At 39.8% G+C, this 10,379-nt stretch overlaps 1 protein-coding gene across 2 annotated transcripts in view; it reads left to right on the plus strand.

The window, feature by feature from the left end:
• Positions 1 to 10,348, plus strand: part of LOC122062952 (5'-3' exoribonuclease 4-like) — a 37,061-nt gene extending 26,713 nt beyond the window's left edge. For both annotated transcript variants that reach the window (XM_042626610.1, XM_042626612.1), the window contains 10 exons: positions 5,148 to 5,218; positions 6,085 to 6,213; positions 6,335 to 6,411; positions 6,520 to 6,560; positions 6,658 to 6,732; positions 7,332 to 7,483; positions 7,592 to 7,696; positions 7,780 to 7,855; positions 9,221 to 9,303; positions 9,538 to 10,348. In XM_042626610.1, coding sequence (XP_042482544.1) covers positions 5,148 to 5,218; positions 6,085 to 6,213; positions 6,335 to 6,411; positions 6,520 to 6,560; positions 6,658 to 6,732; positions 7,332 to 7,483; positions 7,592 to 7,696; positions 7,780 to 7,855; positions 9,221 to 9,303; positions 9,538 to 10,168 — 1,440 coding nt within the window. In that variant the 3' untranslated portion in view covers positions 10,169 to 10,348. The remainder of the gene's footprint in view (positions 1 to 5,147; positions 5,219 to 6,084; positions 6,214 to 6,334; positions 6,412 to 6,519; positions 6,561 to 6,657; positions 6,733 to 7,331; positions 7,484 to 7,591; positions 7,697 to 7,779; positions 7,856 to 9,220; positions 9,304 to 9,537) is intronic.
• The last annotated feature ends 31 nt before the right edge of the window (positions 10,349 to 10,379 follow it).

Genomic DNA, 10,379 nt, shown 5'->3' on the forward strand with positions numbered 1-10,379 from the left:
TGGGGATTAAGGAAGGCCCGATCATGAAGGGGCCATAGAAGAACCACTATCCTGTGGTTTACTAACTAAAATCGACTTTTACTGAAAAGAAGACTACTATGGCTGGAGCTATCACCTTTGGAATGTGTTAGTAAAAGCCCTCCAAAGTGTAAGACCTCAAACTTTCCTCAATCTGATAGGCCACCTAAATTGTGTTCTCCATAGTATGTAGCTTACTGGTTGTAAGTGCAGCATTGATATGTGGATGCAAGACCTTGGGGAACTGTGCCACCAAGACCTCCTCATCCCATTCAAACTCAGCACAAGTCGCAAAATAATAGAACATGACCACATACTTCTAACGGACATACTATCTTGTCTCGACTATGCAAATATAAGGTGTACACGTTGCTTGTAGACGGTCGGTAAGAAACTCTGCTCCATCACATCTCACATTTTGCTTCTCTATTGGTGTTTGATCCACCAATCCTGAGCCGTGCCTTTCAATTTACCCTTTGTAAACAACAATTTAGTGGCCTCTGTCAAGCCGTACCATCGGAAGAAGATGCTTACACTATGAACACAATCAAGGTATTGCTCTGGGTTGTGGTCCCTAATCCCATAAAAATCAAGGACGTCCAACCTCGCCAAGATTTGAGGTCTTGGTTTTGCCATTGATTTTGCCCATACCAAAAACCGAGAACTGGCAAGATCTCGGCAAGATATGGTATTTCTGCTAGGACAACTCGGGATGGGTTTCGATGGCCATAAGGCCAATTTAGCCCCTAAAACTTGTCATGTAGCCTGTTTTAGGCCATCTAAACACAATGGGAACATTAGATTTTTTAAAAATCACTTAAAATGGTACTTTGGTACTTTGACTTTGGACCTAGGTTGTTAGTTTATAGTGTAGGTGAGCTCTACCCTAGGCTATTCCACACAACATCTAGATTGGTAGTTTTTGAGATTTATTTTTTATTTTTTATTTTTACCTACAAGTATTGTTAAGAAGAAATGGAGCTCCAAAAGTTGATGTTGAGGTGACAATCTTCAATAGCCAAGGATTAATATTGATGTTAAGGCATTTCAGGTGAGATTTGGCAAAGAGAAGCACCAGAAACCTCGGTTGGGAGAGTTTCTTCATTTTTGTGGCAAGACAGATGAGGTCTTAGCGAAATGGCAAGAACACGAGTCGAAATAGGGTATAAAACCCTTATAAAATAGGCCTTGAGCGAACTGAAATAGAAACATGAACCGAGAACTCGGTGAGATTCCGAGATCTTGGTCGAGTTATTGTCATTTTTACATATCGTCTGTCATCTCAACTCGGTAAATAAAAAAGAGAGTAATAGCGAGATCTCGGCAAGGCCTTGAACTATGAACCTTGCTCCTTTGTTTGTTCCGTCATTTTATCGTCCAATACCATAGAGTGGTGGTGTAACATGTGGCGATGGTGGTCGAGTGGCCGTGAATAGTGGTGGGGAGTCGTGTGGCAAGTTCTATGGGGCAGAGTTGGAAGAATCCCGAGATAGCACGGGACACTTTCCTTTCTCTGTAGCTGTATATCTATCAATGGATGCCTACAAAGATGCCATCATTGTTTGCAGAGAAGTGACATTGCAATTAAGAGTGTTTTTCCCATAGTTGTCAAATTGTTGCTTACCCATTGCATAGGGTACAAGGCAGTTTCCTAGGCCATAAGCAAACCGGTCACTAAGTTGTCCAGGCATGCAGACTCAAAATTCTTGGGGAAAAGAGAAAAATATCCAGGGGTGAAAAGGAGGGAAAATGGAAAGAAAGAAAAGGGAAAAAGAAAGCAGAGGAACAACACATCTTCAATCTTATTTCTCATATATTTGACTTTTCATGTATATTTAATTTTTGTCAGTAAAGGCAAGTAGGAATCATACTTTTCCACATTATACATTAGTCCTTTTTATATTTACAAGTAAAAAGAACTTGCACTTTGTTTAACAATTATTCATTGTTTGTGGATTTACATATATCAAATATTTGGGTTTTTTTTTTTGGGGGGGGGGGGGGGGGCGCTTGTAATTTTCAAATACAGAATTTTGGATACTAATGAATAGTGACATTGTGTTAGGTACTTTGGTATCATGCTCAGAATATCTGAAAACTAATTGCAATTTCTCATCTGTGTTGTGAAGCATCTTTTTGTAGTAGTTACAATGAGGTGGTGATGCAGCTGCTATTGCTAAAACCAAAATCCTAGAGTATAAATTAGGGTCAAAGAAGCTTCTAAGATTGGGCCTTGATTAGAATATCTAACAAATAAATTGTAGGATTGAATACTAACAACTGAATTCATCAAATAGACCAGAGATATCAAGAATTGACTAGGGGTCTATGGGTGAAACAAGGCCGGGTTGGGCCAGGTTTCTTAAAACCCTAGCCCAATCCTAGGTCCCCAAAATTCAACCTAGGCCCAACCCAACCCTGTCGGGTTGATGCCTAGGCACAACCCTGACAGACTCATGCCAATCCAATGTGGCCTTAATTGACCCTAATTGGGCAAGGTTGGGTTAGGCTGGCCCTAATTTTTGCCAAGGCCGAGTTAACTTTGATTGACCCTATTTTTTCCATATGTGTCCTATGCATTAAGAAAAAGAAGAAGAAGCATCAATAGATCAAATGATCAATACACAATTAAAATTATGAAATGCAACACAATAATAGATGTTTAGGACACCTAACCATAAGAATCAATGACACAAATTTCACTATTCTAAATAAAAGGATAGGATAATAGCCTTAAAAATTTATATTATATAAATCATGGTTAAAATCAGGGCCGGTTGGGCCTAGGCCTCAACCCAATCCTGACCCAACCCTAACCCAAGGTCATTGTTTTTCAACCCTAATCCTCCCTCAGGGTCAGAAACCTTAGTCCAGGCTCTGTTCGGGCTCAGGGCGGGCCGAGGCAGGTTCGTGCCATCAGGGCCAAACTTACACCTCTACTAGGGGATGTGTTCAGTTTGAAAATTAGGCGAAGCACAGGCCATTGATATGGAACTATTAGAGGGTCGGAATAATATAACAGGGTTAATTGATGAATAGATTATAAGAACGCAATAGAAGTGAGGAAAGTTTGAAAGAAGAACTACAGTGATGAATAAGGATAGAAAGGTGATGGATATAAGTAAGATGGCTGGAATAGAGGAAAAAAGAATAATAATAGCGATGGCAAAAACGAACTAACGTGCTGATAATGATGGGAGACTTATAATAGTGACAACACAGTAGCCTATGATTGGAGTTTGGAAAGAGAGAAGAGAGAGTGAAGAAGGTCGAAATTGGTAAGCGAGCAAAAATGGGGATAATTAGGGGGGGGGATGGGAGACTTTGCTGGGCTACAGACAAACACTTCACAAAATACCAATTGTACAGAAGTATATAGACACTACTAGAAAGAGAATGAGAAATTAACAGACAAAAATAGGATGCTTTCTAATAAACTTCTATCAAGACTTCTAAATTAGAAACTGTTAAGAACTAAAAACTAACCAAGAAGGGCCCAACACCAAAGCTTCTCGGTCGCTGTCCTTCCAGGCCTGCTATCCCGCTAGTCGTCGCCCTCTTGGCTTTCCGCCCTTCCAGATGTCAGGTTCATTTGGTCTATCCAATGGCTTGTCTGTTCCACCTATTCTGCCTCTCTGTTGGTCGTTGGCCAGGCCTACTGCCCTTCTGGACACCACTCCCGCCAGGCCTGCTGTCCCGTTTGTTGTCAGCCCCTCAAGGCTGCACACCCTTTTGGATGCCAGGCTTGTTTTGGTTTGTTCGCTTGCTCGCTGCGTTGTCCACCCTCGCCGTCTGCTGGCCCTGCTGGGTCTACCGGCCTTTGGCTGCCTATCTTTCGGTCTGTTGGTCGCTGGATCTTTGTCTCGATCGGTAGTAGCCTCATCGACACCAATCTGTTGGGCCACTATAGGCCGATAACCACTCCGTTGTCGCCCTTCGAAACGCTGATGCCCCTCTGCCTTGGTAACCCCCTTCACTAGGCCAACTGCCTACTTGGTCGTGGCCCTCTGCAAGGCTAGTGCCCTCCACTATGGCTGCCTCTTTGCCGGCGGTGCTCCTCCTTCGTGTTGGTGGGTAGGAACTGATGTGTTGAGATTAGATTGTTAGGGATTGTGGTCCTCTCCCTGGTTTTATCGAGTTTGCTCTTATCTTCTGTTTGGGCATCTGTGCCGGGTTGTAGAAGTTTTTTAGCCTATGTGGGCGCCCTTTATGGGCTTTTGTTACCCTTATCGAGTTTTTAATTTCCCCTTTGTGCCCCTATATTTTCCCTCCCTCTTCTTTTAATGCATTTACTATTCGCCTAAAAAAAAAAAAACTAAAACTAACCCCTTATAACTCTGTCAGTGGACCATACAACAATTTTTCAATAGAAATAGGGAAAATGATCTCGACGCCATTAGTGTGGGGATGCTTTCCTGTACCTTCACACATCCTTGACACTCTCTCCTCCTTGACAATATGGGCCCCCTATTGAAGAAATCAAATTCCTATGTCCCGATTGGTGTGGCGTGAGAGATTCCACTCCACACTAATGTTGGAGACCCTTTCCCATAAAAATAATCCTGTTATTTATCCCTCTTGGACTTAAGATTTGAGTCCTTTGCAATTAAAACCATAAATTTAAAATTCCATGGCCAATTATTATTATTACTGGGCTTAGTCTTGCCATGTGACTGGATTGGATGGTGTCTAGTAGCTAGTGCCATCTGTAGGTTTGGAATTCTTTCTAATGCTTCTTTTTCATTTTTCCCTTTTTTTTTTTTTTTTTTTTAAATTTCCGTGTGAATTTTCTGATGCTTTCTTTGTATCTTCTAATTAATCACCGCTGGTTCTCTTAAATGTAATTTTTGCACTTCTTATAAAATTTGTGTTGGTTCTCTTGAGCTGGTTCTCTTATTGTGGAGACTCAAAAACTCATCTTTTAGATATTGTGCATGATTGAGTCATTCTTTTGTAATTACACTCTACTGAACATATGGAGTAACATTTTTGAATATGAATTTCATCTTTATATTTTCCGATACTAAATGTCATTGTGAAGTAGTGTCCACATAAACTTACAAGTTCTGCATTAGATGTTTGATTATTTAACTGTTGGAAGGTCACCAGCTAAAGACATGCTTTCATAGGTCTTGAAGTATGTGGAGGGTCTATGCTGGGTCATGCGGTATTACTACCAAGGTGTCTGCTCTTGGCTATGGTCAGTTATGTTCCAACAGAATGGAAAACCCTGTCTATTCTTTTTTTTTCCCCCTTTTTTGGGGTAATGTTTTGACAACGTGTAAATGGTGGCCTGTCTATTCTTTTTCTTGTCCCCTTATTTGTTATATTCATGCGACCAAGGATTAAGAATCAATGTAGTAGATAAAACTCTTTCCAGGCATAATCATAGAGATCATTGTGGTTTGGTGGATCTGGAGAAAGGATCAACCAATGCAAGGGGCAAAAGCTTGGTATTCGTGTGGATTTGTTGATCCATTGTATATCATAGATCTTATGGGTGCCATCCAATACCAGCACATTTTGGATTATCTTTCTAATCCCCTAGGACCCCTACAAGATTTAACACCATACTTCCATCCATCCACTTCCAACTTATAAAATACATTACTCAAGATAACATTTTGACAAATATCCATTTGATGTGCGCCTTACTAAGAAATGGGTGCATGTACAGACAGGATAATGGGACTAGTGGAAGCTCTACTCCCAACTACGCAGTGTGTATTCAGATTTGGGAGGGAGTTTTGTTTGTTCCTACCAGGGATGTTCAAAAGCAAATATTAACATGGTTGGATGATATATACCATTCATTCTACCATGTTCTTTTGGTACATTATAAAATTTGGAGATATACAAGAAAATATCCATGGATTGGAGTGATTAAGATCAATCTATTAGGGTGAGTTTGGCCTGACATCTCCTTGACTGAGACTGAATGGTGGTTACATTTGCAACGCCAGAGGAGAGGGGGGGGGGGTTCATTCAGTTCTTCCCAGGAGCTTTGGAATATTGATATTCATTGTAGTGCTTACAACTGGTACATGCATTTTCTGTTTCTATCAGGTACTATCCATATCATTATGCTCCTTTTGCTTCCGATCTTAAAGATATGGAAGATCTAGAGATCACATTTTTCCTGGGAGAACCATTTAAACCCTTTGATCAGCTTATGGGAACATTACCAGCTGCCAGGTTATTTAATTTCTGAGTTGTCTCTTTTGCAATTATTTGGAGTGACGACATTTTACAATTGGCATTGAGACACTATTCTTATTCCTTATGGTCTGATGGTGATGCTTAATTCTTGTTGTAGTTCCAATGCTCTGCCGGAACATTACAGGGCATTGATGGCTGAACCATCATCGCCAATTAGTTCCTTCTATCCTGCGGGTAAAGAACTTTTCTGTTTAAACATTGTTTCGTGCCTTTCTGCTGTTAAAATATTGGTTCAAACATTTCTTCTCTTTCTTATGATATTGAGTTTCTTTCTGTGCACAGATTTTGAGATTGACATGAATGGTAAACGCTTTGCATGGCAGGTATAGTCTTGCCCTTAATTTCTGACCGACAGCTTATGTCTATAGATCCTTATCGTATAAACTGATGGGAGGCATTGCAAATTATTTTGGAGCTTAGGGAGTTGCAAAGTTGCCTTTCATTGATGAGAGAAAGTTGCTTGCTGAAACAAAGAAGCTTGAGGACACTTTGACGGTGCGGCAATTAAGATTTTTTCTTCCCCTTCTTTGTTTTTTTTCCTTTTTAGTCTTCTATACTCCACTACAATCTCCTTAAATCTCTAAGATTTCAGAAACAAATGAAACTTGGAATTCTCATTCAGAAATTAGACATCTTATGGATGTTGGAAGCCTTATTATCACTCCTAGACCCCAGGAGAGCATGCAAAAAATTGTTGGGGATATTATATTGGCACTACTTTGTAATTAATGGGGAAAAATTGGGTTTTCCGACTATTGATGGGTTTCCATTGATTTCTTTTTAAGTATCGAACAGAGCTTCTTGGAGGGGCTAGGATCCGGGTTGCCGATTCGTGAGTGGGATGTCCAAAAGCTTTTTTTTTTCCCCTTGGATCCATGTGGCCAACCCCATTCAGTTGGGATAAGGCTAAGTTGTGTTGTTGTTGTTTCATATTGTTCAATATAAGGATTTACTATTTAGATCGCTGCAAGTAATTAGTTACTTAATTTACCAAAGAATTTCCATTTCCATTATTGGTTTTTGTATCTGAATCCTTTTATTTTGAGTTTATGTTATGGATGCTGATGTTGGCCATCCATGATGGATACGCTCAGGAAGAAGAAAAGGCTCGAAATAGAATGATGTGTGATTTGCTCTATGTCTATGACAGCCATCCTTTAGCTAAGCAAATCATTTCATACTATTTATTCTGTTATCAGTCAGCTCCTTCGGTAATATTCCCCTATCAAATTGACACAGATCAAAGGTTGGTTGTTATGTTACTTGCTTTGTTCCATCAGTCTGGATGGTTTTTGATGATCTATATATATATATATATATATATATATGGATTTTAATTACTGAATTGTTGCAGTGGTGAAATGAATGGCTACATTTGGTTATGTGAAAGAAATGGGATTAAGCGAGTAGTTCCTTCCCCAGTCAAGGGGTTGCCATACATTGAAAACAATCGTGTCCTGTGAGTCTACTGTCCACTTGCCATCTTTGGTTTGTGAAACCTCAGGTTTTCCTGTTTCTCACATTCAGCATTCTTTCATGCAGCAATGCTACTTATCTTAATCCTCATTCCCATAAGCACATTCCAGAACCGCCGGAAGGTGTAAAAATCCCCAAAAAGGTATGCCAAATGTAGTTATCTTATCTGGGTGTTGACATTGTTTTGTATCTTTTATTAAAATTAATTGATTCCTAGTGGCCTGGTTGCGAAGAAGAATAGACTATCCTTCTTCTATTGTGTTTAATACTGCTTCTGTTGTGTTTAACTTGCTCCGTAAAATCTGCTTTCTAGTTTTCAGGATTTATATTTCTGAAAGCCACTCATCGCAGGTACTGAACTTTTTTTAAGTTATCAGAGGTTCTGTTCATTCAACAACTGAACCTCTGTGTATAGAAAATTATAAGCTCAGTCAACATATTAATTGTATGTTTGAGAGATCCAAATTAAAGAAACATAACGCAAGTAGTTCAAAAACCTAGAGCTGTCTGTCAAACCAGCTACGGGTATTTATACTAATCAGCAGTCAGTGGAGGTTGAACATCTCCATTCAGATGAAGTCACAGTAAAAGTCTTCTAGGGACATTTATTGGTTGGTTGCATTATCTGCAATGTGGATGCTGTATGTCAGGTTAACAATCGAAGATTCAATTCCTAACATTTCTGTATCTAAACCAGTGCAGGAACTCTAATCTAAGGGACTGGAATCACAGTTTGTCATACAAAAAATACATCAACAAAGTAGTATATGCACTGAAGTAGAAAAACCAAAAAAATTGCTTTAAAATATGTTTACACTTGCCTTCTGGCAGTCTTTAAAATTGGCCAGGTGTAAACCACCCAACTGCATCAACACTCAAAATTTCCTATTTGAGAAATAAATAGAAATCCTCTAATCAGGAAACAGTGATTTGGCTGGTTGACCAAAACTGAAAGAAATACGTTTCTTTTCACAGGTACAAAAGAAAGGAATATAAACCAAGTGGACATTAAATTTTGAGAATTCTACCGACGAATCCTACTCATGAGGCCTCTACGTTTGTGTTTCTTTCTAAGAAAATGGAAACTTGAGCAGAGAGGGAAATATTCCTTTTACACAACTGGACAATCGAAAAATCTAACCAAGACTGCAACACCAAAGAAGGAAGTTATTTAGGTCCATTGGGATCCAATCCCCTGGTTTGGAATTTACCTAAATACCTCTGGTCTGATTTCTGCTCCTTGAAGTGTAGGACCCCTGAGCTACCGATGACCAACTCGCTGGACTTTGTTATGCATGTTCCTTATTTTTAGTTGTCCAAAAGAACACAGTGGGTTCAATAAATTCCCCTTCTATTTGAGAAACATTTCTCTAATGTTGGCATTGCTTTGTAAATACTTTTGAATGATACCGATATTTTTGGGGTTATTATATTTGTTTATTTTTTAGAAATCATTATGGTCTGCTTTTCCAGGGATGCTCATGTCTGACATTTAGTTAACTGACAGATTATAAAACCTCATGACGTAAAACCGTCCCCCATGTTATGGCATGAAGACAACAGTGGACGGCGTTCACAACCCAGAGAGAGGTAACGGCACACCCACACACCCACCCACCAGTGCAGTGATTTGTTAGTACTGGCCACGCACACACATACTTATCCAACAGAATACCTGTGTTTTGATCTACTTGAAGGAAGGGATGCATGACAAAACAAGTCCTTGCAACTTTACTAGTTGGACTTTATTATGAGTATTCATACTTTCTTATTTTTAGAATTGGAAAAAGTGTTCCCAACATTTATTTGATTCTTGTTTTTCAGGCCACTGGTACCACGGGCTATATCTGGTGCTCTCTTGGGAGAAGCAGCTCATCGGCTTCTTAAAAACACACTTCAAATCAAGGCTAACACAGTGAACTCCTCTGGATTGTTGTATCCCCCACTCCACAGGAATTTCCATAACCAGACGGCCATTAGGCCTTGTCCAGCTGGACCTTCCGTATATGAAAGAAGATTTCCTCAGGACCTGAATAATTACATTGGGTGTTACAACCCTCCTCAAGATGACATTACTAGCTCAAGAACAGCTCCTAATTTCCATGAGGTGCAAGGCAACAGACAGAATTTTAGGACACAGGATGGGCAACCGTATCAAGAACAATATGACTTGCAAACCAGGCTGGCTGCCTTGACGATGGAGGAAGGTGTGAGATCTTGGCCACATGATGGAGTGCCAAATACTGAATACCCACGAAACCTACAGCAGCCAACTGCTTGGAATGTGGGCGCCCCACCTTTGCCACCGACCAATTGGATTGACAAGCAACGAACTAGAAATTCTGGCATGTATTCTAGACAACAGGAAACTGTCTCCAATGGTGAGAAGCAGCTGAAGAAGGTTTATCAAGTTAAGACAGCGAGCACCCAAGGAGATGCCAGATACTGGGGATGACCAGTGATCTTTGTTGCTCTACTGGATTCCTTCTTCTGTTTTTCTTATTTTTTTATTCTAGGTTCTTAGATGACAAGTGTAACATAGGGCAAGTGGACTATATTTAGAATTAGGATGGTCCAAAGATTGCCTTATGAGTGAATTCCACATGAATTTTATATATATTTTTTAATTTTTAAAGTGCGGAATCCCAAAATGAAAAATTCTGAAG

This window comes from Macadamia integrifolia, unplaced genomic scaffold, assembly GCF_013358625.1.
Source record: "Macadamia integrifolia cultivar HAES 741 unplaced genomic scaffold, SCU_Mint_v3 scaffold115, whole genome shotgun sequence".
Taxonomy (NCBI): domain Eukaryota; kingdom Viridiplantae; phylum Streptophyta; class Magnoliopsida; order Proteales; family Proteaceae; genus Macadamia; species Macadamia integrifolia.